This window comes from Podarcis cretensis (genome assembly GCF_951804945.1).
Source record: "Podarcis cretensis genome assembly, chromosome: 10".
Classification (NCBI taxonomy): domain Eukaryota; kingdom Metazoa; phylum Chordata; class Lepidosauria; order Squamata; family Lacertidae; genus Podarcis; species Podarcis cretensis.
The window spans coordinates 9,187,207-9,214,890 of record NC_137179.1 but is presented as its reverse complement, the minus strand read 5'-3'; the positions used below and the strand labels follow the sequence as shown (position 1 = coordinate 9,214,890).

At 46.4% G+C, this 27,684-nt stretch overlaps 1 protein-coding gene across 3 annotated transcripts; it reads right to left on the bottom strand.

Annotated features, from left to right (window-relative positions):
* Positions 1-1,313: 1,313 nt before the first annotated feature.
* Positions 1,314-22,151, bottom strand: RBM17 (RNA binding motif protein 17). 3 transcript variants are annotated; one of them, XM_079992902.1, is made up of 12 exons: positions 21,967-22,151; positions 18,780-18,920; positions 17,738-17,854; positions 15,810-15,976; positions 15,065-15,162; positions 12,796-12,852; positions 11,262-11,409; positions 8,052-8,203; positions 6,445-6,518; positions 4,866-4,964; positions 3,136-3,208; positions 1,314-1,652 (listed from the first exon to the last, which is right to left on the bottom strand). In XM_079992902.1, the coding sequence occupies exons 2-12, from the start codon at positions 18,900-18,902 to the stop codon at positions 1,549-1,551; spliced, it is 1,212 nt and encodes a 403-aa protein (XP_079849028.1). In that variant the 5' UTR covers positions 18,903-18,920; positions 21,967-22,151; the 3' UTR covers positions 1,314-1,548. The 3 variants fall into 3 exon arrangements, with proteins under 3 accessions (XP_079849028.1, XP_079849029.1, XP_079849030.1); XM_079992903.1 differs by lacking the exon at positions 21,967-22,151 and having other exon boundaries at positions 18,780-18,939; XM_079992904.1 differs by lacking the exons at positions 18,780-18,920; positions 21,967-22,151 and adding an exon at positions 18,111-18,223 and having other exon boundaries at positions 17,738-17,852.
* Positions 22,152-27,684: the final 5,533 nt, after the last annotated feature.

The following is a 27,684-nucleotide window of genomic DNA, read 5'->3' as shown; positions in this document are numbered from 1 at the left end:
TCTCAACGGTGGAAAATAAATACAACCCAGGTGGTTAAGAAAGCCCAACAGAGACTCCCTCTCCTCCGAGTATTGCGGAAAAACGATGTCGATCAACATTTGATGATCTCCTTCTACTGGTCCACAATAGAAAGTGTCCTTTCATACTGCATCACGGTGTGGTACGCTGGTTTGACATCAACTGATAGGAAGTGCCTGCAGAGGGTGGTGAATAAAGCACAAGGTATTATGGGCTGTCCCGTGAATTGGCTGGATGACATCATGGAAGAACGTTGCCTCAGGAGAGTGAGGAAAATTCTCAGGGATGATTCACACCCTGGCCGGCGCTTTCTTGATCTCCTGCCCTCGGGCAGAAGACATAGAAGCAGGATTAGTCGCACCAACAGGGTAAAGAACAGCTTCTATCCATGGGCTGTTAGGCTGCTAAATGAAAAGATAACAACAGGGCAACTGACTTTTGGGTTGGTGGGTGTGCGTCAGTAAACAAGGGGAATTAAGACTAAGAGAGCTGGGTGGGGGGGTGCCCGTGTAATCTCACTGTATGCAAGTTGCACAAGTGACAATAAAGAATTTCAATTTCAATTCAATATGGAAGAGGGAAGAAGCTTGTTTTCTCCTGCTCTGGAGGGAAGGACTCAAACCAGTGGCTTCAAGTTACAAGAAAGGAGATTTCAACTGAACACCAGGAATAACTTTCTGACAGTAAGAGCTGTTTGACAGGGGGCTGTGGGCTCTCCTTCCTTGGAGGTTTTTATGCAGAGGTTGGGTGGCCATCGGTCAGGGATAATAATAATAATAATAATTTATTATTTATACCCCGCCCATCTGGCTGAGTTTCCCAGCCACTCAGGGGCTTTAGCCGGGATTTCTGCATTGCAGGGGGTGGACTAGATAACCATCAGGGTCCCTTCCAATTCTACAATTCTATTATTCTAAGCTGCAGCAGTTCTGAAATAGGCCCATTTCCCACTCCGCTGTTTCCAATTTCCTGATTAATCTTGCTTGGTTCAGGCGTAACACCAAACCACAGTTTAGTACGAAATGAACCTGACATGCTTCCCTTTCTGTGCTTCAATTCTCTCGCTCTCGGCTTTAACAGTAATGCAAGGTTTGTCTGGTTAAGGTGAACTGTGGTCTGCTGCTTAAGTGGAAGCGAAAGGGGACCAGAGCTTGCGAGGGAAGGACAGACCCCCTGCAGGCAGCAGGGCGCGTTCATGTAGTACCACTCAGCAGAAAGACAGGGGCACAAAACACTGCCCCATCTGCAAATTACAGGAGGATTCTTGAGAAGGCAAACAAAGAACAGCTGGATCTTAAAGAAAAACGGGCAATTATCTTTATGGAATTTTCTACCACAATAAAATATAAACAGTCCAACACAACGAACAAGAAACATCCATTCAAGGACTTAGTTCCAGTTTGTTCTAAACGACGCTGTCTCTTGCTGCAATCCCAGGATGGAGTTGAAGAACATGAGATTCCTGGCGTGATGCATCCGTGTTTGGCCTCCGGGTGGGGGTGGGGGAGCTCGGGGAGGGGAAAGGAAAATCAGACTTGCTCCGCAAGGTCCAAGACTCGGAATTTGTCCAGGTTGTAGAAACATGCCTTCACCACTCGTCCGCCAAAGTACCTTCCATTCAGGTCAACAACGGCTGGAATAATAATAATAATAATAATAATAATAATAATAATAATAATAATAATAATATTTTTAATGCCCATCAAAGGCTGAGAGAGCAATTCACCAGTCAGAGATACATTCCTTCTTATTAGAAAATGGGCGAAAAAGTGGGAGAAAGTTCACTAGATTACGCTAACGAGGGCATCCATTTCAGTTCAAGCTGGGCAATAATAATAATAATATTTTTTTATTTATACCCTACCCTTCCCGGTTCAAAAACCAGGCTCAGGGGGGCTAACAACAAATTTAAAACACTTAATTGTAAAAGCAGCATAAAATACAGTATAAAAACATGAATAACAATAAAATTCAAAGTTCAGAAATCAATTTAGGGGAAATCCATCTAATAAGCATTAGATAATCCCAGCCAGCATTAGATAGCCAGCATTAGATAGCTGGCTGCATTGGTCCGACTTGGGCCAGCAAGGAGGCCAGGGGAGAATTAGCTGTGGCGTCTCAGAGCGGGTGATCTTCATAAAAGGGGAAGGGGAGGGAAGAGAAGGGAAGGGAAATAAAAGATCAGGCTGAATTCAAATTAAAGGCCAGGCGGAACAGCTCTGTCTTACAGGCCCGAGGGAAGGAGGTTACTGTATTTTTCGCTCTCTAAGACGCACCAGACCACAAGACGCACCTAGTTTTTGGAGGAGGAAAACAAGAAAAAAAATATTCTGAATCTCAGAAGCCAGAACAGCAAGGGATCGCTGTGCAGTGAAAGCAGCAATCCCTCTTGCTGTTCTGGCTTCTGGGATAGCTGCGCAGCCTGCATTCGCTCCATAAGACGCACACACATTTCCCCTTACTTTTTAGGAGGGAAAAAGTGGGTCTTATAGAGCAAAAAATACGGTAAATCCTAAAGGGCCCTAGTCTTATGGGACAGAACATTCCACCTGGTTGGAGCCATCACTGAAAAGGCCCTGGCCCTGGTGGAGGATAGTCTGACTTCCTTAGGGCCCGGGACCTCTAAACTATGGTCCTGTGATGCTTTTAATATTTGTAAGTGAGGTAGGACTAATATTGGGTGTTTAATCCCGTGTGTGCTTCAAAGCTGACTGAGGCTGACGGTTACTGAGACGTGTGACTTTGCGTCATGCAAAAGAGCAACATAGAATAATGTCTACCCGCTGGGCATCAGTCCAGGCTCAAGAGACACATCTTAAGTCTATATTGCCACAACCAGAAATGGAACTGAATATCGTTCCACGGACTTCAGGGCCAGAAGTTGGACTATGATCTTGGGAGACCACGATTCAAACCCCACTCGGCTCACCAGGTGACCTTGGAGCAGTTGCAGTTTCCCAGCCTAGCCTACCTTACAAGGTTGTTGTGAGGATAAAATGGGGAATGGAAAAGGGAATCACATATGCCACCTTAAGCCCCCTGAAGCAATGGTGGGATATTGATGTAAATATTATATAAGGAGCTAAGTACTGGACTGGTCGTTATTAGACTGTTACCTTTAATTGCAGATTCCACTCTTTCGAACTCTAGGAATATTCTCACAGCTTCATCATCAGGTGCCCCTGGAATCTGAGTAAAACAAACAAACAAACAAACACGCAATTGCAAAGTGAGGTGAAAATAAAATAGCCCTAGCAATACAGTAACCTACGATTTCTCCCAAGGATTACTACTTTTGAAGAATCATATATAAATCCACATCAATCTCATGCTTCAGCTAGATAAAAGACAAAGGGCTGCCATAAATGCAGTTGATATGTGGCTACTTAAATCCAACGAATGTCTGGAGGGGGAAAAATCATGATTAGGAATTATTTATTAGCCACAATCTCTCTCCCTAACCTACCTCACAGGGTTGTTGTAAGGATTTTGGAGGGGACACAAACAACACAGACTGACTCAAACTCTTTAGATTCAGGACAGGATATAAATGTAATAAATAAATAGATTTTGGTGGGAGGTTTTTTTGGATTTTTATTTTTTTTAATGGATGAAAGATTGCTAGGCGTTAATCTAGAAGAGGAGGAGTTTGGATTTGATATCCCGCTTTATCACTACCCGGAGGAGTCTCAAAGCGGCTAACATTCTCCTTTCCCTTCCTCCTCCACAACAAACACTCTGTGAGGTGAGTGGGGCTGAGAGACTTCAGAGAAGTGTGACTGGCCCAAGGTCCCCCAGCAGCTGCATGTGGAGGAGCGGAGACGCGAACCCAGTTCCCCAGATTACGAGTCTACCGCTCTTAACCACTACACCACACTGGCTCTCTCAATTTAGACACAACAAACTCTGTCTGCATTCTGGGACACGGAGCAAGTGATCCCCAAGGATTCCTTTCAGCTCAAAATTCCAACCGACTCAGGTTGCCTGCCGGATTGACTTTTGACACACTTAGGATTAGATATGTAAAACTGGAGCAACTGTATGAACCAGTATCGGATTGTTTGGCGGCTGCCAGGATGACGCACGACAGATGCTGAAAAGAGCAGTCCGTGCTGCCCTAGTCTGAAGGGCTTCAGGTGGTTTGGGAAATGACCAGCTTAGCAAAGTTTACAGGACAGCCAAACAACCAAGAAACATCAGTCCGCGCTCAAACTCCAGGGTCAAATGGTGTGCTGTGTCATGGCAATATTTTCAGTTGAAGATTGTAGCCTGATGTATACAAGTGAAGCACAATTTTAACTGTTCAGAAAGAAGGATGTCACATTCCTTGATTAAATATGCTGAACTCAGAAAAGTTGTGCATTGAAATTCTACAAGGAAAAGCCATGCGAATCTTAATTAGACTGGTCTATAGCTTCGTCCCATACAACGTGGGGGAGAATGCAAGAATGCAAACAAATAACAGTTTTTCCAACAGAACTGGCATGCCTTTTATTTTGCATTCTAGTAAAAAAACAACAACCCAACCTCTTGGTAACTGAAATAATTTTCCAGTATTTTCCAGTATTTTCTTAACTATATAATAGATGTGTTTTGATCAATGTACAATGAAATTATAGAATTGTGGCATTTATATAACTATATAATTACTCTGAGGATTTTCAGCTCATGGTGGAGTAACTTTGGATTTCCACAGATTTCCTTCTTGCCAATGTTTTGTGTTTTTAATGTGTTGTAAGCCCCTGTCAGGTATTCTCTTGCTTCTGTTTTTGTGCACTGCTTATAACATATTTGTTGCTGGGGGGGGGGTGGTGAGGAAACTATAGAAAACGATGCCAACTAATACCTCAAAGATGACACACTTCCCCACTTTGCCGTATTTTTCACATTCCTCCTTGGTTTCGCCTTCCAGGTCTTCATCAACCTCCCCAGCTCCGACCATATTCTGCAAAAAAGAAAAAATCCAATTGAAGAGGGGGCCAGTGGCATAGCGTGGGTTGCCTGAGCTCAGGGCTGAGCGGAAGTGGGGTGCGAGCGGGGAAAACTGTCACGAGTTTGCATGCGCATTCAACTGCCTAACAGCGTCTGCGGGTGATTCCAGCTGCAGATATAATGAAAGAAGAATCAACGGAAGCACGCAGCTGTAATGAGGCAGCACCGGGTGTCAAAATTTGGCGCCCTTAACAATTTTGTGCCCTGGGCAACTGCCCCTGTGCCCCCCACAAATGCCATGTCACAACCATTGAGTGCTGGCCTCAGATGTTTCAGCCTGCAACTCCCACCAGTTTGCTGGCTGGGGCTTATGGGGGTTGGCATCCAAAACATGTGGAAAACCCCAAGCTGGTGTAAACGCTGTTTTAGGCTGAAAGCACAACTGGTTCCCCCACTAGGGTGTGTGTTTTGTTTTCCAAATGCTGGGCAATGACTGCAGAAGGCATTTAAATATTTTCACTGAAGGCCCACTATAGAGCACCCCTGTTCATCCATATCCTCTCACATACAGCTGAGCAGTTTTCTGATCGCTTTCTCGTGATGGATGTTCAATCCTGCAAAAAGTCCACAGAACAACATTCTCCTGCAACCTATGAGCCATGGCTTCCGTGCATACAGTAGAACCTCTACTTATAACTGCCTCCTGTGGCGTTTGCCCTCCTAGGTGTGTGACATCATACTGGGTTCATTGGGAATGGGTTAACTAATTGTAAAATAACTAACCAGGGGGCAGAGTTAACTGTGTATAAGGTTTAAGCACGAGGTTTTTTTGAGGAGTTAGAGTTAGGGTGGTTGAGAAGACAGTCTGGAGTTAGAAGAGACAGAGAAGATAAGTCTGTGGGTTGAGCTAGTCTGGTGTGAGAGAGTGAGAGAATTTGTTAAGAGGAGTCGGTCAAACAGTTGAGATGATCAGTCAGAAGGTAGTAGGAAGGCATAGGCCAGCAAAGAAACTAAAGGTACTGACAGGAATATTATTGGAGAAACCATAAACTTGTTAATGTTTGTAAAATAAACTTGTTTTTTTTTGGTTCACTTTTAACAACTGTCTGGACTCAGTGTTTTACCAGAGAGTCACTGGTTGGTGGCAACAGGGAAGCGAGCACAGTGGTGGCGCAGGGATCAATAGACCGTTAAATGTCCAGGGACCCTGTGTGATCGCAACACCTCCACTCGTGGACGTTCCAAGTTGCAACCACGGCAAACCCGGAAGTAACCGGCGGGTTTGCCACCGTTCGCACATGCACAGGAGCAGTGATCACTGTTCACGCATGTGCAGAAGCATGCAATTGTTGCCTGCACCTGCAACCCGTTTCACCATACGGACAGGCCTCCGGAACGGATTGTGGTCGTGAGTAAAGGTTCCACTGTATTGTAATACCAGCCAGAGGCTTAATCCACACGAATTAAAAGATTGGAGGGGACGGGGGACTCACCCGTAGCAGAACCACTTTGGTAGGGCACTTTAGTATCTCTGTTAAGGGATTTGAATCCGATTTCTTGGAGGCATCTGTTATGCAGAAAAGAAGAAAGAAAGCAGGAACAGGGCAACATTAAATACTGGATCGCTACTTCGTGAGCAATCACATGCTAGCTTAATCCTGACCCAGGAAGGGCTGAGGGTGTTCTTGTGATTCTAGGAATCTGGCGTGGGTATTCAGACCATAGAGAACAGAACCAACAGAGCTATTCAGGCTAAGTTATACTCAGAGCAAAACCACCTTTGGGAATGGTTGCTAGGTTTAATTACACCCACCCACCATGGACAACAATTTATTTTTTTGTACCTTGCCCACATGTCTAGGTTGCCCCAGCCACTCTGGGCAGCTTCCAACAGCATACAGTCATACCTTGGTTCTCGAATGGCTTATTTGCCAAGCAAATCGGCTCCCGAACGCCGCAAACCCGGAAGTAGGTGTTCCGGTTTGTGAACGTTTTTCAGAAGCCGAACATCTGACACAGCTTCAGCTTGAGTGCAGGAAGCTCCTGCAGCCAATCCAAAGCCGCGCCTTGGTTTTCAAATGGTTTCGGGAGTGGAACGGACTCCCAGAACGGATTAAGTTCGAGAACCAAGGTACCGCTCTATACAAAAACACAACAAACCAGTGCCTTTTTTCTGGCAGTACACAATGGTATTCAGGACCCCCAACTTTTTTTGGGGGGGGGTGAGGTGGGAGGGCTCTTGGACCCCATTAGAGCATCGCACCTCCTTCTCCAAGCCTGATTAGTGTTTGCGCAGGCAGGGGAGATCTCTTCACCAATAGGCAGGTGGGCAGGCAAGGAAACATCAAGCAGCTATCCTGTCCTCATTGCCCAGCCCTGATATCCAGCCACGCTGCTCCCGCGTGCGCTGGCCCTATGCCCCTGTTTGTTGGTGAGAACCAGCACTTTTTTCCTAGGAAAAAAGCACCGAGAACGTCACACTCTCAAATAATAATAATAGTAATAATTTATTATTTATACCCCGCCCATCTGGCTGCGTTTCCCCAGCCACTCTGGGCGGCTCCCAATCAAGTGTTAAAACAATACAGCATCAAATATTAAAAACTTCCCTAAACAGGGCTGCCTTCAGATGTCTCGAAGTACTACAACCCAAAAGCATTCCCAATGTAAGGCTCTATGGGGCCTGTATGAAGCAGTAACTCCTACTGGAGACCTCCTGGCCCAGAGGGAAAAGGACAAGGCAGAGCGTACCACTGCAGATTGATGGCAACTCAACTTTTCCATTTGTCAGACCAAAGGCTCTGCAGCACTTCTGAAGTCCCGAGGGGGCAAATAATCACCCAAGAGCAAGGAACTAACCTGATCTTTAAGAAAAGGCTTAAGCAGATAAGCCTCAGTTAAGGCTGTTACAGGTGGACACAAAGGGGAATGCAAGGCTGATTAAAGGAATGGAAACCAAGAGGGCAGTTAATTATTAAGTGTCCCCCATGATCAGCACTTGGTCCGTGCAGCATGAGGTCACCCCACCTTTCTGCCTCAGCACCGCTGCCCACCTGTCAACATTGTTATTCCCTACTCCGGAGAAGTCTCCCCAAATTACCTTTATCAGCAGCATCGCCGACAATGATTTTGCCACCTCTCTTGCTGGTTTTCTCCACCGACAGCGCCGTGCTCAAGCCCTGCTCGTGCTTCCCGAGACCCTGGCCCTCTCGGAAGCCGTATTTCTGCATGATCTTGTGTGCCACTGTGCCTCTGGAGATGAAACAGAGTCGGGTTGAGTGGGCAACCCCTTGGGAAATCACACAGCTCTCGTTTGCAGCACTAAACCTTGGCTCGGCACGGAGGAGCAAGCGTACAGCTCCAAATGAGGACACTGCAGCCGCTTTGTCGCTATGAGGAGCTGAACCATGTTTTGGCTTAGCAAGTCATCTGGACCTGGACTTGTGGTTTAGCTCTGCCAGACACACCACCAGCTACAAACTACAGGGCAAAGTTTCTGGTTTTTCAGGCAGGAGCTAAGCCATGAGCCTGGATTCAAACACTAAGCCAAACTGTAACTTGGCTCGGTGCAAGGAGCTAACGAAGTTACCAAGGAGCAGCAAAGAAGCAACGATCTCCTCTCTGGGAGACCCTATGTTTGCTCATTCCTGCTAAGCCACATTTCAGCTTAGCGTTACATGCAAACCAGGTGATAGAATGGATGTGTTAGTCAGGGGCTGGATCAGATGATCCTCTGCAGCATTAAATGCTAAAATGGTAACTGGCACAGCAGCCCCCGAGATTTATCTAGAAACGTTTAGCAAAATGAATACACCCAGGGAATAAGCAAGATTCAGCTACTTTTCTGAAATATCGCAAGCGAACTACAGTTGTTCACTAAACTGGGGTAGCAAGCAAAACTGTATCATCATCAGTGATAGACTGTCCAAAGAGAAACTTATTTCCAAGCTAACTGTTCATAAGACAAGTTTTCATGATGTTGTTCTTTTTTTCATAATTTATTCTCTATTGTTTAAACATTTTGCATGGTTTATTATAAGCACAACAAAGGGAAAGGAAGTATATAAAACACTGACAATCTTAATTGCCCATTCCTTGTTTTTCCTGAAGCACTGCCCAGGTGATTTCAAGTATATTTGAATCTGTAAGGGCTAGGAGCTTTAATTTATTTATTTTTTTAATTAAGTTATACACGAAACAGAATAAGATAGCAGAATGAATTTTATCACTTCAGACTGCAAGTAAAGGTAATCCATTTTTGAATGAATCCTTGAAGAAAATGTTCTGTGCAATTGTTGTTGTTGTTGTTGTTGTTGTTGTTGAACAGCAGATCAGAGGGAAAGCTGTAAAACAGAACCTATCTGCTATGTCAGTTTGTTAGCTGGAAGGATATTTCTCTCTGGGGAGCGTACCAAACTGTGAGCCACCACTTGCAATCTGAAAGGGAACAGTCTATTCTACTGCCTCGGGACTCTACCCCTTTTCCCTGCCACATCGTAAAACCAGCATTAGATTTTCAGGAAGTCAGGAAGCTGAACTCCATGCCTGATGTCACCCATCTCCTCAAAGCTGAATTAGTGCCAATGACTTTGTAGGAATAGCAGGATCATCTGTGTGTTATAGGAAGATTCAAGCATACTGCAGGCAGGAGGACGGAGCCATTATATCCATAAGTATAAATTAAAGGTAAAGGTAAATGGACCCCTGACCATTAGCTCCAGTTGCAAACGACTCTGGGGTTGCGGCGCTCATCTTGCTTTATTGGCCGAGATGTCCATAGACAGTTTTTCTGGGTCATGTGGCCAGCATGACTAAGCCGCTTCTGGCGAACCAGAGCAGTGCACGGAAACGCAGTTTACCTTCCTGCCGGAGTGGTACCTATTTATCTACTTGCACTTTAACGTGTTTTCAAACTGCTAGGTTGGCAGGAGCAGGGACCGAGCAATGGGAGCTCACCCCATCGTGGGGATTTGGACCGCCACAGCTCTACAAAAGGGGGCAACATCCCCACTCCTGAACAGTAGAGCAACAAGTGCATGCAAGATCTCATGCACCAGGGAGGGGAAGGAGTAACTGCATATACAGTGGTGCCCCGCAAGACAAATGCCTCGCAAGACGAAAAACCCGCTAGACGAAAGGGTTTTCCGTTTTTCGAGGCACTTCGCAAGACGAATTTCCCTATGGGCTTGCTTCGGATGACGAAAACGTCTTGCGGGCCTTGCGATTTTTTTCGCTTTCCCCCCCTTTTTCTAAGCCGCTAATAGCCACTTAGCCGCTTTGCCGCTAATAGCGCTAATCCGCTAATAGGGTTGCTTCACAAGACGAAAAAACCGCAAGACGAAGAGACTCGCGGAATGGATTCTTTTCGTCTTGCGAGGCACCACTGTACAGCCTATGAAGGCAGTTCCCCAAGTCTTGGAGCAGAAGAGAATCAACATGCATGCGAGGGACACAGTGAAAGATTTCGTTGCAGACTGCACTTGACCCGAGCTATCCCTGTGTAGTTTTATGGAACTGCAGCCCGCACGGAGCTCTGGCGGCTAAAGTCAATGTCAGGTCTCTAAAGAAACCTGTGCCTCTTTGAGGTCAGGAGCTGAATTCAGTTATCTTAGACCATGGATCAGCAGACTAAGGTCCGCGGGCCAGATTGCCTTCTGGATCCGGCCTGTGGACAGTCCTGGAACTGCTGCATGGATCACCAGCGCACACGTTCTTTCCCTCTCCCTCACACAGCGGCAGCACCTCCTCCCTCCCTCCTCATGCCTTCTCCCTGCCCTGCCTAGAGGAGGAAGGGGGCTGGGCTTTGTTGGTGCCAGCAGCAGCAGCGCTCGAGCGGCCACCATTTTAAGCAGCCCCTCTCCGGAGCCCTTTTGCACGCTGCTCACCGTCCCTCCACCACCACCACCACCAGCCCCTGCTGCTTGCAAGACCCAGGTAAGCAGCCACCAGGGCTCGTGGTGCTGCAAAATGCCAAATTAACAGAAATCAGCGGCAGACAGCATGTGGCCCACATGCAGCGTCCCCAAACTATCTCCCTGCTTTATGTGGCCATTGCGCAGCCACTCGCCTCTCCGTCCGGAGAGAGCTTCGCTCGATAAAAGGGGAGTCCCGGAACTGCTACTGGGAACTGTAGCTCCACCTCTTGGACACTGGGCTTGACCTCAACAACAAAACTGGAGTTATTAGAAGGTGCATGACAATTTACATGCCATCGTGCATGCAGAAGTTGCAGGGTTGCTCCCCAGTACTGGCCACCACTGCCCCCTCCTGGCATTTTGTAGGAAGTGCCGAAATGGTTGCATTCGCTCACCCCATGTTAGCAAGGAAGGAATTGCTGGGTCCTGTCGGGGATCGAGGCCTCTCGGGCTCATCATACATCGGGGGAGGAATGGCTGCTTTGGATGATGATGAACCGCGAGGCCTGGGCTCTTCTTCATACGGGAACGACGACGATACAGCTGGAAGCAAAGTGGGACGTTGAACATTAAGCCGAAAAAACCATGCATTTCCATTATGGCTGACATGCGTTTCCTGACTCGCTTGCACAGATAACTGAACAGCTTCATAAGTTCCAGCTCCCACCTCTCCATTATCTTGCCTGCTAAACACCTGATCCAGCGCAAACGTCATTCGAAGCTAGTAATGGCAAGCGAGAGGTCCAATGTAAAGGGGCTGTAGTGCCATGAGAATCAGCACAAGAGAATAGACAAATTCTTCAAAATAAATATACCACTGGGGGTGGGGACAATCCCCCATTCATCCATTTTTTTCCCTAAGGTAAAGGGACCCCTGACCATTAGGTCCAGTCGCGACCAATTCCGGGGTTGCGGCGCTCATCTCGCTTTTTTGGCCGAGGGAGCCGGCGTACAGCTTCTGGGTCATGGGGCCAGCATGACTAAGCCGCTTCTGGCAAAACAGAGCAGCGCACAGAAACGCCGTTTACCTTCCCGCTGCAGCGGTACCTATTTATCTACTTGCACTTTGATGTGCTTTCGAACTGCTAGGTTGGCAGGAGCAGGGACCGAGCAACGGGAGCTCACTCCGTCGCAGGGATTCGAACCACCGACCTTCTGATCAGCAAGTCCTAGGCTCTGTGGTTTAACCCACAGCGCCACCCGCGTCCCACCCACCATAAATAATGTGCCACCTAATGGATGAGTGCAGAATTTCTCAAGCTTAAAAAGAAAACCACAATGCAACCTTGAACATTGACTTGTTTCTGCACAACTCAGCTCGACGGCTACATTTAATGAGCTGCTTCATTCCCCCAACCATCACACCTGCACACACCCCTTTGCAGCTCACTTCCAGATAACTGGACCTGGAGGAGTCAGAAATGGAAGATGCTTCTCTTGTTTTCCAAGAATCCCAGGAAGCTGCCACAGGTAAATTCAGAGTCCCAGGGCTTTGCCAGCTAGCAGGACTAATGCCTAATGAAGATGTCTTTCTAGCCTGGAGAAGATGTCTTTCTAGCCTAGCGTTCTTCCTGATGTGCTAGCATTCTGTGCGCAGGGATTATTTTCATTTTGGCAGGGAGAATTCATTCACGTGAACACCCCTTCCAAACAGCCCAAAAGGCTACAACTCATACACAGGCTTGCAGCCTGTGAAGAATAAATTTCAGTTTGCACAAGGTGATGGAGAGGCCCAAGAGGCTGGTCCAGGGCCCTGCAGAAACCAAGTGAGCATCCCTAGAGCATGTCCTCATATTATCTGCAGTGCCCTGGGGTTTTGTGGCAGACATCCACAGCAGCCAGGTGTCTCTGGAAAGCATCCGCTGAAGGCAAGACATTTTTGAAAGCCATTGCATTAGCAACTTAAAAAAGAAAAAAAATTAAACATACGTTCTTTGTCCCTCTCAACCAAAGAAGTAGGTGGTGCGATGGCAGCTCCTCCCATACCTGTGAAAGGAAACAATTGCATGAAAAAGAATGAAGGATTCTGCAAGACTTAATAGGTGTCACAAGAATCAGAGACTCTTCCTTGGTTTTGCTGCAATGGACTCAACGGTAACTGTCTTTCTGGAAGTTCAACAGGCTAGGCGTGTGCGCTGATGGGATAAAGAGATGTTACACCGCATATGCGTAACTTGATCCACTCCCCCTCTTTCCTTTCTCCTTCTGTGATGGAACTCTTATTTGGGGACTTCCCTGGCTTTTTTCTGGCCCATGTAGGACCAGTCTGCATAGTTGGCCTTGGTGAAGATTTGACGGTTACATCCCCAAAAGTTTTTTGATTTGAGTTTCTACTGAAATGAGGCTGCATTTTAATGTTGTACTTTAATCTTGTTTTTAAGTTGTCTTTTAATCAATTGTTTTTATACCTGGTGTTAGCTGCCCTGAGCCCGGTCTTGGCTGGGGAGTATAAATAAAATAATAATAATAATTATTAGTTCAATGCACTCAACTTCAGTGATAAAAGCATCAATGCCTAGGGAGGCACCTGGAGCCAGAAAGCATCCCCAAAGCCCAGCATGTCCTGGACTACAACCCATAAGCCCCAGGCTACAATCAACCAAAAGAATGAAAACTTTGATGATACATTGCCGCTGATATGAAGGGAGTGGGATATCAGAGAGGTGTGTAGCTGTTCTATCACTTTGCCGCTGGTTTCTGCCACTCCTGGCTCCTAAAAGGTATAAGCCCAGGGTCTTTGGAAATATGGCTCCACCAGATGCCCCTTTCCTCAAAATGTGTGTGAGAAAAACACAGAGCCCCCTTTTAGAGGCTTCAGACCCCCAAGGTCTGGCACAGCTTGTTCCACGCCAGAAATAAGACACCCAGCAAGAAACCGCCAAGGTGATTTTGCTCGGTTGATTGGGGCATAATAAAGGCCTCCTTATACTCTGCGACCAGTCACCTGTCCTGTGCATCTGCCAATACCGATCCCAATGGAAATGGGTTCTTGCACAACAGCAAAAGAAGAGAGCATAATGGGAGGAAGAGAGCCAGAGGTTTGGTGAGATTAACATGGCTCAAAGTCAGCCAGGGAATTAAAAGTGCAGCTCAGAGAGATGACACGATGCCGAGAAGCACAAGAGAGCATATTTCTTCAAGCAATAAAGCCCTCTACAATTGGGAACTGTGTTCTGCAAGATCTCCATTACAAAGTTATTTATTTCCAGCTCCCAAAAGGAAGGAAGCCCAACTAAAGCTGGCAACTTAAAATTATTATTATTTATTGAATTTATATACTGCCCTATACCCAGAGGTGCAGAGTAAATTTGAAGAAAACTTTTGATAGTTGGAAATGTCTAGGTGGTCCCCTATTTCCCACTTCTCCATTGCTGCCTCTTCAATGCCGGTGATAATTTAAATGGCACGCTCAGAAATCAGGGTTTGCTTTAAACCCCACAACCAGTCTCACTGCCATTTCCTTTTTACAGATTCAGAACCAAGGCTACATGGAAGACTTCCCCAAGCCATGACCTTCAAAGTCATCGCCATAGTCATCGCTATGGAACGTCTTGTCGTTTAAGCACTGGATGCTGCAAAGGATTTTTACTGGGAGAGAGAAAAAGACCATTCCTGCCTTTCCTCTGCCACCAAAACCCATTGTGTGTGTTTGGGGTGGGGAGGGCTGCAACACTGATATCATCAAGGACATGATGGGGTTGTCTGGTCTGGGTGGTGGGAGAGAAGCCACCCTTGCTATACAAAATAGAGATAAATCAGCAGCCACAATTGGTGCAGAAAAGCAGCTCCAGCTTTTGATAGACCCTGAACTTTCTGTTCTCAGCAAGTCCTTAAGCACTAACCAACTCCTTGCTTGGCACCACTGCGTACCCTCTCTTACACTCACTCATGAGCAGACTTAACCAGGTGGCAGCAGCAGTTTGCTACAGTGCTGCCAACAAAAAACGTCTGCTCTCAAGGGCTGCAGGGAGCTCTTCGTGCCCACCAGAGAACTTATCTAGGGGCATCACCATAATGGCTTGCTGCCCCTGGGTGACCACACATGACAAGGAGGCTGGCAGCCCCAAGAGGCCCCCAGAAGATGCCACAACCTGATGGGCACCAACACTGGTCTCCAGGCAAGGGGAAGAACCCATCACATCTAACTGAGATTCCCGTGTCTAACCATGGCCGAGCTCCGCGACTAGGATTTCCTTACTTCTTTTCCGCCTCTCTCTTTCGTAATCTTCATCTTCGTCAGAATCTGGATCCGGCCGCCTTGAAAATCCACTCGCCTCATGCCTGTCTTTGCGCCTCCTTGAAATTAAAACAGAAATTAAAATGACAATCCTCAGGTGCAGGGAACCCACAGAGCACACTTCGCAATGCAGGGTGTGTTTTGCCTACAACAATCAAGAAATACAGATGTTTACAGATGCATTTCAGAGGTACTATCTGTTTTTCTTTTGCTGCAAGGGTTGGCATAGTTCCTACGGAATCCATCTCTACCAGTTTTATTAGAGTAATTCCTTTCTATCCAAACTCTGGGCACAAACTGATTTCCCCCCCTAAAGGACTACACTAATTAATGATGGGTTACTTCTTTCTGTCCAAGTGTTTACAATTTGAAGCAGCTCTTTGGCAAGTCCAGATACCATTCACACAGAAATAAATCAATACTGGTTTACTGTACATTGATCTCAAATGCCAAGGAAAATTATTCTGAAAGGTGAAAACTTGGGTGCACTGATATCCAACTTCCTCATACAAACAGGACCCGAGAGCCTATGATATCCTGTAGCGAACGTGCCCATACAAGTGAATTAACTGTATCACAGGTTTAATTAAGGATTTACAAGGTGAACTGATGTCTTACAAAATTATTCAATTTGTAAAGACTTTGACACCATCAAAATGGCTAAGACAAGCATGTAGGTGGATGGTTTACAGCCCAGACGACTTACTTCTCCCTTTCTTCAATCTCTTTCTGCCTCTCCAGCTCACGCTGCCTTTGCCGTTCTTCCCGCTGGCGTTTTACTACTTTCTCGTAATCGTTGGGAAACATGGGGTCATACTCATCAGCCAAAGGAATCAAGACATCTCCTGCAGAAAAGCCACTGGGGACGGGGTCCTGGGATTGGAAGGGGGAGAAGCGCTGATGAAAGCTAGCCAACGAAATTGCAACAGGTGAGAGGCCTCCTCGAGTGCTGCCGATTTCACTTTCAAAGTATATCCCAAATATTTCCTCTCGAAACCCAACATACAGAAAAACAACCTCCCCCAAAACCAAAGTCAACAGCTGCCCTTATGTTGATCTGCAATCGGGATGAGGCCAAGATCTGCATTCCCTTATGGCGCCCAGAGGAGCTGGGGTTGGACCTGGATGCACGGAGTCTGCACGAAAACTGTCTGCTTGACCCTTTCCGAAGCGGTAATCCTGTCTGATAAAAGCACCCAGCGCCCTTTGGGTCCTGTTGCCCGTATGGTATTTATTTTGCCCACCCAAACTGCGCTGCTTTGTCAGTTTGCTTCTGGTTTCATTTCATGGTGCCTGCTCTTGCTTGTAAGCCGTGAAAAGGACCAGGCAAACACGTCTTCAAGAGCATCCACTCCCTTATGAACCTCAACCTATCTCTGTCAAGAACATCAGAAGAAGAAGAAGAAGAAGAGGAGGAGGAGGAGTTTGGATTTGATATCCCGCTTTATCACTACCCGAAGGAGTCTCAAAGCGGCTAACATTCTCCTTTCCCTTCCTCCCCCACAACAAACACTCTGTGAGGTGAGTGAGGCTGAGAGACTTCAGAGAAGTGTGAGTGGCCCAAGGTCACCCAGAAGCTGCATGTGGAGGAGCGGAGACGCGAACCCGGTTCACCAGATTACGAGTCTACCGCTCTTAACCACTACACCACACTGGCTCTCAGAAGACCACTGCCAGACCAAGCCAAAGGCCCTCTAGCCCAACATCCTGTTTTCACAGTGGGCAACCAGATGCCCATAGGAATCCTGCAACTGGGACCTGAGCACAACAATGCCCTCCCCACTTGCGCTCCCCTGTGGGAGAGGAGATCTCTGCAAGAGTACCCAATTATTATACCTTCGGGAGAATAATATGGCAGCTACTTAGAAACAGTGCTACTCAGAGATGGTACGAAGGCTGTGAAACACTTTCCTTGGAGCCTCATCAGGTAACACACACCGTTAGGCAATTTGTCAAAGGCCCCCTTCGTACGAATTTGGGGACCTAGCTTAAAATTTACACTGCTGACTGTTGCAGCTGTCTGCAAGCCACTGTTCCTGCTAACATTCATATTTTTCTGACTCTGTTAATACAACTTTATTGGTTGATCCTCCCTTAGTTACTGTTGTTGAGTGTTTTGCACAAATTGGTACAAACCAATCATCTTACAGCCTTTCTCAACCTTGGGTCCCCAGATGTTTTTGGCCTACAACTCCCATCATCCCTGACCACTGGTCCTGTGAGATAGGGATCATGGGAGTTGTAGGCCATCTGGGGGCCCAAGGTTGAGTACCACTGAATGTATTCAGATAACACGTTATTGTTATTATTATAATCAGTATTATTATTACTGTACTTATTATTTATACTTACTAGCCACTTGTTACCTAAAAGGTCTTCGAGAGACTTAAGATTTAAAAACATTAAGGCATTATCACATTAACGTGTTTGCAAAAGTGTGACAGCACTAGTCTCATAAAAGGTCATTTAAAGATCCCTATCACTTAACACCTTTATTGCACGGATCCATTTTAGAAACCATCATGATGAAAGTGTCTCACAGTTTCCTAGCTGGCAATTTTCTGCATTTAGGACTCCACTATATGAGCCCCGGCCAAAAAAGACCAGTTTGCCTCGGAGCAGCTCCAGTCTTACCTTCAGGCCAGCTGCCACGTGAGGAGGGGTGTCTACAATTTGTCGCTCATCAGATGCACTGCCTCGCTTCAGGTCAATCACGGGAGCAAGGACCGTGCTTTGCTTTGTTCGCTGACTCTAAAGTAAGAAGAAGAAGAGAAGAGTTTGGATTTGATATCCCGCCTTTCACTCCCCTTCAGGAGTCTCAAAGCGGCTAACATTCTCCTTTCCCTTCCTCCCCCACAACAAACACTCTGTGAGGTGAGTGGGGCTGAGAGACTTCAGAGAAGTGTGACTGGCCCAAGGTCAACCCAGCAGCTGCATGTGGAGGAGCGGAGACGCGAACCTGGTTCCCCAGATTAGGTGACTACCGCTCTTAACCACTACACCACACTGGCTAAGTAAGAACATCACAAGCAGACACTTCACTCAGCACCAGAAATGTTGCTGTTCTGCAAAATGTCCCGTGTTCCATTCCACCCTAGATCATTAAGCAATTTGTTTGCGGGGCGGGGGAAGTCTTGTCACACCCCAAAAATTGCAAAGTAAAAAAAGAATACCGCTCTCAAAAACCAAAGTGGATAATAGATGGGTGGGAAAATGCTCAGAACATGTGCTCAGGTTTTAGCAGAATCCGAATTCTGGGAGATGCCCTTGTCCTATTCAAGCCTGATTTTCAAATACAGGAAACAAGATGAAGGTGATGTAACATTGCAAATTACAGTAATTTGGTCTGCCTCAAGGTATTAGGATCATAATGCACATGATTCATTCAACAGCCCCCGGAGACTGAATGATGATGCAAGATATCAATTTCAGATGAAGATGCTGAGAAGCGAAATCGAACCTTTCCAGTTTATTTAAGGCAGAACACTCTAGGGTCAGGATCCAAAAACCCAAGAGCTTGAATTCCTGTTTTCAATTATCATTTCTGGGCTCCAATTCAGTGGCTAGCTAATTTTTACATTATTCAATAAGCTATGCACTTCAAAAGCACTTTGAAGCAGCTTTTAATTTTCGTCAAGGTTAGGACAGTGTATTTCTAATAGAGTTTTCACTGTACCTTTGCCTGGGTCAGAGCTGCCTTCTTCACTTGCAACTGAGACTGCAGAAGTTTGAAGTTTTTGGACCAGCCTTCTGTTTTCGTATCACTGGTCTCCACTCCCAAATCATCATAAAGCGACATTTTCTTTCGAGCTCAGAGCTAGGAATCAGAGAGGATGAGAAGGAACAAATCATATTATCATTTTACTCAAGAGTTGCCAGTGGTGCCCTTGAGGTCTTGCCCTGGTGCACAATAGCCTGAATACAAAACCTCCAACTGTTCCACTGTCAAACAGTTCTTAATGTCAAAAAAGTTCTTCCTGATGTTCAGCTGGAATGGCCTTTCCTTAACTTTCATCCATTCCTATTTGGGAATGGTCATAGCTCAGTGGTGCAGAATCAGTTTTGCACCGAGAAGGCTCCAGGTTCAATCCCCGAAATCTCTAGGAAGGGCCGAGAATGAAATCCAGGCGTGCTGCTACCACTAAGAGTTGCCCAGAGATAATAATAATTTTTTATTTTATTTTTGTTACAGTATACCCCACCCTTCCCGGCTCAGAAAACCAGGCTCAGGGCGGCTAACAACAAATTTAAAACACCTAATTGATGCAACAAAAAACAGCATAAAATACAGTATGAAACGTGAAGAACAATAAATTTAGAATTCAAAAATCAATTTAGGGGGGAAATCCATCCACTAAACATTTGATGATCACCAGGGCTAGCTGGCTAAATTAGTCCTATTTGGGCCAGCGAGGAGACCAGGGGAGAATTAGCTGTGGGATCCCAGAGCGGGTAATCTTCATAAAAAGGGGAGGGGAAGGGAAGGAAGGGACAATAAAAGATCAGGCTAAGTTCAAATTGAAAGCCAGGCAGAATAGCTCTGTCTTACAGGCCCTGCAGAAGGAAGTTAAATCCTGCAGGGCCCTGGTCTCATGGGACAGAGCATTCCACCAGGTCGGAGCCATCACTGAGAAGGCCCTGCCCTGGTGGAGGATAATCTGACTTCCTTAGGGCCTGGAACCTCTAAACTGTGATTATTCATGGACCTTAAAGTCCTCTGCGGGGCAGACCAGGAGAGGGGAACCTACAGTCCTCAGGATACTGGACTACAACTCCCATGATTCCTGGCCACTGCCTATAATGGCTGGAACTCATGGCAGCTGGTGCCCCATGAGTTCCACAGATGCCCCAGCCCTGGTGCACATGTAGATACCGGAAATCGTGACTGCGAATGTCCAGACGCCAAAAATAGCTTCTGCGCAGGCGCAATTTCCGGCGTCTGGGCATGCGCAGAAGCGATTTCCAGTGCTGTGGATATGCGCAGACACGATTTCCAGCATCGTGCTGCAACAGTCCAGCCCACAGACGATCTCCATGGGAGTGATCCGGCCCATGGCCAGTAAACCTTGCCAACCCCTGGTGTAGATAAACTGATAGTTCAATTCTGTAAAAAGCAACTTCCTATGTTCTTAGGAGGGATGCGGGTGGCGCTGTGGGTTAAACCACAGAGCCTAGGACTTGCCGATTTGAAGGTTGGCGGTTTGAATCCCCGCGACGGGGTGAGTTCCCGTTGTTCGGTCCCTGCTCCTGCCAACCTAGGAGTTGGAAAGCATGCAGTACAAGTAGATAAATAGGTACCACTCCAGCGGGAAGGTAACTAGCGTTTCCATGCGATGCTCTGGTTCGCCAGAAGCGGCTTAGTCCTGCTGGCCACATGACCCGGAAGCTGTACGCCGGCTCCCTCAGCCAGTAAAGCGAGATGAGCGCCACAACCCCAGAGTCTGCCACAACTGGACCTAATGGTCAGGGGTCCCTTTACCTTTACGTTCTTAGGAAGGGCCAGTGGTATAGAGCACCACTTTTGCATGCAGAAGGTACCAAGTTCAAGGCCTGGCATCTCCAAGCAAGGCTGGGGAAGATCCCTGCCTGAAACTCTGGAGAGCTGCTGCCAGTCAGTGCAGGCAATATGGAGCTAAATGGATCCAAAGTTCTGAGTATCAGGAAGCTTCCTATGTTCCTATTTATTAATGTTCCTACTGTTGCTAGCTCATTAGTATAGCATCAGTTTTGCATGCAGAAAGCCCCAAGTTCAAATCCCGGCATCCCCATCAGGGCTGTTAAAAGATCCCCTGCCTTTGCAACTACAGCAGCAAAAATGTTAGGTAAAGGTAAAGGACCCCTGACCATTAGGTCCAGTCATGGCTGACTCTGGGGTTGCGGCGCTCATCTCGCTTTATTGGCCGAGGGAGCTGGCCAAGGGAGGCAGCTTCCGGGTCATGTGGCCAGCAGGACTAAGCCGCTTCTGGTGAGCCAGAGCAGCGCAAGGAAACGCCGTTTACCTTCCCGCCAGAGTGGTACCTATTTATCTACTTGCACTTTGACGTGCTTTCGAACTGCTAGGTTGGCAAGAATGTTACTAGCCCACAAATGGAAAGAAGTAGAAGTCCCAGCAAAGGAAGAATGGATACAAAAACTTATGGAATATTCAGAAATGGCAAAACTTACTGGAAGAATAAGAAACCAAGATAACATACTTTTATAAAAGAATGGAAACGGCTTTATTGAATATTTACAGATAAATTGTAAACAGTGAAGAACGTTGGCAGCACTGTTGTAACCTGCAGTTTTATAAGAGTATATATTTAAAGTAGATGAATAAATGAGCAAATTAAGTTAATTAGGATTTGCAGAAGATATTCAAAATAAATTTAAGGAGCCGCAGAAAGAGGGGGCATGAAGTCAAGTTTTAAAATGTTAAAATGAATGTACAATTAGTGAAAATGTATAAACCTGAAAAGCATAAATATAAATAAGAGACTCCCTGCCTGAAACCCCAGAGAGCTGCTGCCAGTCCGTACTGGCAATACTACGCTAGATGGACCCAAAAGTTATGACTGCGTATACGGCGGCTTCCGATGTTTCTAATTGCTGACTGAGAGGCGCTCTGCACATGCTCAGGAACATACGCTACTGCCCGCAAAAAAAAGCCCATCAGAGGGACCCGATGTTTAAAATTAACCTTTTTTTTCCCTTTTCCTTTCGAAATGAGGCTGCGATTATTTGTCACGAGGCGGAGCAGGCAAGCAAACCCGGTTCTCCGGTTAACCGCTTTCTCGCACACCCTTCAAAAAAACCGAGCGACAGCCGTCTCTCAGGCTGGATTCCTTTCCGTACTCCGAAGCCACTCAAGCCTGGCGTTTTACCTCTTCCCCGCGCGGCGAAGGCCTCCCAGTCCTTCCGTGCAGGCCTCAAAGCCGGGGCCTCGCGTAGGACCCGACGCCGAAGAAGGCGCCTCCTCTTCGGCCAAGGAAGAGCTCCCGCGTCACGGCCAGCGCGAACCAATCAGGCTCTTCCTCCCTCGAAGCGCCCGCCAAGAGCGGCGAGCTAAGAGGGTGAAACGGCGGCTGCGCAAACGCCGGGCGGCCGGGTGGGAGGAGCCAGGCAAAGGACTCCGGCGACCCTACGGGCGGGAGGAAGTCTACGCCAGCCGCGTACGCAGGCGAGAATGGGAACGCTACGGCCCTCGAGCGGGCGGCGCGCTGAAGGAGACAAAGCCATTTACTGGCGCTGCGCAAACTGCGTAGGGTGGAGGAAGCTCTCTGCTGACCCCTAGTGGCGCATGACTCAAAACACAAACCCCGCGAGTATTTATTAGACCTCTTGATCTGTTTACATTTCACCTCTTATAGCGCTCATCTAGCTATACGTGGACGGTCTTTTCAGTGTGATTGCACACGTGAGCATGTATGCTCTCTTTCCTGCCCCCTCATCTGTGTTGTCTCTGATCTTCGAAAGTTTATGCCAAGTTTATGATTTTGTGTGTTTGTGAGTTTGTGTGTGTGTATGCACACACACACACACACACATAGACGACAAGGCAATATATTGTCTCCCTGGTTATTTATCTTATATGCAGAATTCATCATGCGAAAGGCTGGACTGGATGAATCCCAAGCCAGAATTAAGATTGCCAGAAGAAATATCAACAATCTCAGATATGCAAATGACACAACCTTGATGGCAGAAAGTGAGGAGAAATTAAAGAACCTTTCAATGAGGTTGAAAAAGGAGAGCGCAAAATATGGTCTGAAGCTCAACATCAAAAAAACTAAGCTCGTGGCCACTGGTCCCATCACCTCCTAGCAAATGTTGTTTAATTGTTTATTCGTGTCCGACTCTTCATGACCCCATGGACCAGAGCATGCCAGGCTCTCCTGTCTTCCACTGCCTCCCACTGTTTGGTCAAACTCATGCTGGTAGCTTTGATAACTTTACTGTTGCTATTTAACAACTGGGAGTCCAACATCCTTGCTGATCTACTGTAAGTCACCCAGAAATCTACCAGTAAGTAGATCCTGATTTACCTTCTGCCTTTCTCTGGAAACAACTAATAAAAACTTTTAAAAAACAAATGAGGAACTGTGGAGCTTGAGAAATAAGCAGGGGACGACGACGACGGGGAACCAGTCATCCCAGAAGTATTTATATAAATTCAGTTGTGCTTACAAATGCTCAACTACTGAGAGGCAGAAATATTTACAACTCTCTTGCAAATCACTTGGATCTACCAGTAGATTCTTATCAAACTTCTGGCCAATCGGTAGCATTGGAACTGCACTCCATATGAACTAGGCTGCATTTCAAGGCAAGCCTTAGCATGCATGCAGCAGTGCCTTGGATCAGACCCAACTCTTGTTTTTGTTTTGTTTTAATGAATACAGCTCATGTTTATTGTATGCCTCCCAGAAACCAGCGTTCTGCCCTTCCAGGGCCTGCCACTGCTATTTCCCATCACCCCCCACTTTAACAGGTGAGATTCAACCAACTGAGGATGAATGCTCATTGTCATAATAGCCTCCCTGCCAACAAATCATAACAAGCCCTCCATAAAGTCTGGGCATAGTCTATGTTAAGTTGTGGGTGAACATATCAGACGACACAGCGATTCTTCAACCAGCTCTTGTTTATTCACAGGTCAGAACTGAACTGAACTGAAGGGTTCAGCCAGCCTGCTTATATAGAGCTCGACTACAACGCAACAGTAACCACTTTCTGTAACTATCCAATCACTGAACGTCACTTTCAATTCCTTATTTGCATATGTGGACCTGAGTGAAAACTATCTACAGTATCCCCCTGCTTGCCCAGGGTGAGAACTTCAGTACATAACAGTCTAACCTCTGAGTAAGGCTTGTACAAGCAAATTGGAACCAATCCTCCATAAAGAGGTTGTCCTGAGAAGCCTGTGTCAGCTCAGTTGGTTAGAACATTGTGCTGATAATGCCAGGGTTGCAGGTTTGATCCTCATATGCGACAGTCTGGCAGAGGAGAACAAGTCTTTAAAATAGTGTTCTGTGCCAGGTTGCCAGACCAGATTTAGGGCCCTGTATAAGTTCCCATCTATGCCCCCGCTGTGCTCCCAAGACTGTATTTTACTATCTTATACTTGAAGCTTTTGCCTGCTTCCCTCTTGCTGCTTTCCTGATTCAGTATGAAGTGCACTCTTACAGGAACACGGGAACCTGCCTTTTGCCCCATATTGCGTACACGGACTGGCAGCTCTTCTGGATTTCTGGCAGGGGGTCTATCCTATCCCAGCCCTACCTGAAGATGCTAGAGATTGGACTTTTGCATGCACAGCAGACGCCCTAGGTAAACGTAAAGGGACCCCTGTAAAGTGAACCCCGTCTCCTAAATTAGATAGCTAAAATGAAGAAAGCTGGAGGAATAAGCAGGAATTGATTTGCACGTGGAAAGATTGTAGGTTTTCCTTTAATAGCTATGGAATTGCAAAGTGTTTTAATTCTTTACTCCAAGGAAACGCAGCAAGTTGAATTGTGAGACAATGGCTTTCTTTCCGAGAGATATAAGGGTTGGGGGGGGTCTATTTTTTCTTAGGATTGTGATTCCTGCATTGCAAGGAGTTGGACTAGAGGAGACTTTGGGTCCCAACTCTACAGTTCTGATTCAAACATTTTGAATGGAACTGCCAACAACAAGCCTAGGACTTGCCGATCAGAAGGTCGGCAGTTCGAATCCCCGCAACAGGGTGAGCTTCCATTGCTCGGTCCCTGCTCCTGCCAACCTAGCAGTTCAAAAGCACATCAAAGTGCAAGTAGATAAATAGGTACCACTCCGGCGGGAAGGTAAACGGCATTTCCGTGCACTGCTCTGGTTCGCCAGAAGCGGCTTAGTCATGCTGGCCACATGACCCGGAAGCTGTACACCGGCTCCCTCGGCCAGTAAAGCGAGATGAGCTCCGCCACCCGAGTTGGAGACGACTGGACCTAATGGTCAGGGGTCCCTTTACCTAAGTAACTTACTGGGATGGGTATTGTATTTATTTATGCATTCATCAATGCGAACTGGGGTCAAGAATGGCAAGGGGGGGGAATAGAAATTTCTGAAATAAATGACTGAAAATTAAATCTGACACTAGGAACAGAGCTTTTCCAGAAGAAAAGGTTTCCACAACCAAACATCTCACCTGGACATTATTTCCTACAAACTTGCTATGTGCTGGGTCCAAACTATCTGTTGTAGGAAACATCCTTCCTGCAAGAGTAAATAAAGCTGTTTCCAAGAGTTAAGGTTAGATTCGTGTGTGTGCAGTGACATTTATATAACTTTAACTTACAAGTCTACTTAAAATCACAAAACTGTATAAATGTTCTGCAGCTTTTGACTGCATTAATGCAGGCAAGGCCTTTATCATTTATTCTTGACCACAATGAAAACAAAGCCGCCCCTGTGGTTTGTTTCGGCTCCAATCGGGTGTCACGCTGAGCAAGCTGCACACTGTGCTTTTGTTTTCTTTAGAAGTGAAGCCCTAATTAAAATAGCTGCTGGCATCTGCACATGGGCAGAGAACAAAAAGACGTTTGAGAACTGTCAAGAGTACGCAGTGCTTCGCGAGATGCATTAATGCTTTGACTTCACCCAAGGCAGTCTCATAGAGAAAAACAAGTTTAAAAGGAGGAAAATTGGTTCCATCCTCTTGACATTTATTTTCCTACAAGAGAATTGGTGGTATATGCGGGCTTTGGAATGGACGATAGTACTATTATCTTTGCAGGGTCTCCTCTAACCCTCTGTCCAGGTTCTACTTCAGCACATTTCTAAGCAACCATAGCATGCATTTATTATTTGCAAAGGACAGAAGCCATTCTGGAACTGACCAAGGTATTAAGATGAGAACATCTTATGCATGTTCAAAATGCACTAATAGATAAAGGTCACTCCCAGAACTGAGTTAAGAACCAGCTTTGCCTGAGAAGTTAGTTCTGAGCGCAGGAGTAATCACACCACACCAAAGACAGTAAAATTGGTAACAGATATTATATGGCCACATTTCTTCAGTAATACTCTCTCAGGAAAGTAGCACAAGTATGTGAAATGTCACCTGTTCCCAAAATAGGATTTTTAGGTTTTCATATAATTTAGTTGAGACTAACCCTGCATCTTAAAAAGCAGAGACATCACCTTGCCGAAAAAGGTCCTTATAGTTAAAGCTATGGTTTTCCCAGTAGTGATGTATGTAAGTGAGAGCTGGACCATAAAGAAGGCTGATCGCCAAAGAATTGATGCTTTTGAATTCTGGTGCTGGAGGAGACTCTTGAGAGTCCCATGGACTGCAAGAATATCAAACTGATCCATTCTGAAGGAAATCAGCCCTGAGTGCTCACTGGAAGGACAGATCCTGAAGCTGAGGCTCCAATACTTTGGCCACCTCATGAGAAGAGAAGACTCCTGGAAAAGACCCTGATGTAGGGAAAGATGGAGGGCACAAGGAGAAGGGGACGACAGAGGACAAGATGGTTGGACAGTGTTCTCGAAGATACCAGCATGAGTTTGACCAAACTGCGGGAGGCAGTGGAAGGCAGGAGTGCCTGGCGTGCTCTGGTCCATGGGGTCACGAAGAGTCGGACACGACTAAACGACTAAACAACAACAACCCATGTGTTGACATTACATTCAAAAATCTTGTGATTATTTAAGTAGGTTTATAGCTTTTTGATTTATATCCCACTTTTCCTCCAAGTAGGCCAGCAGTGCCTGGCCCACGGTCAGCCAGTGAGCTTCGTGGCAGAGTGGGGATTCGAACCCTAGTCCCCCCGCTCTGCCTAACACTCTCACCACTACAGAACACAAAGCACTTTTACAACTGATTGAGCAACCTTGAAGTCAAACATCATTCATCATTTTCTCCCACTCGAGGCAAAAATTTTTAACTCTTCTTTGAAGTCCAAGACCACACAGCACACTAGTTTTAAAAGCTTATTTGCTCTGTGTGGATGAAGGGATCATCAGTCTGCCTGAAGAGCCAGAGGGGAAAAGGTCGCTATCATCTGTGTGCTACTACTGATCTTTGTAAACTGAAGTTGGGAGGAAAATGCTTTAAAATGATCATAAGTTCCACTGGGCATAAGCAGCTCCTTCTCTGGACCTTTGCCAAGATGCTTGCTAAGCGAAGGCTGGATGCAGATGCCGAGAGAGATGAAATCTTGAAGGCAAATACTCAACTACAACTTTAATCAGTCAAAACACACTTTTACCACAGAAGTGTAATTACCAGAGATGATATCCGAACAAATGCACAAGTAGCTTCTCCCTGACGGGCATTGTATAGCATCATGCACCCCAGATTTCAAAGCACTTTTTGTAGTAGGATGTTCACAAACTGCATAAACTAGCTGTTTGCTGTATTTTGCCCTGAGTCATGTGCCCATCAGTGGTGGTCGCATGTGCAAGATAAGGGTTCTAAGCCTAGCTTACTTAATACAGTGGTACCTCGGGTTACATATGCTTCAGGTTACATACGCTTCATGTTTCAGATTCCGCTAACCCAGAAATAATACCTTGGGTTAAGAACTTTGCTTCAGGATGAGAACAGAAATCGCACGGCAGCGGCGCAACAGTAG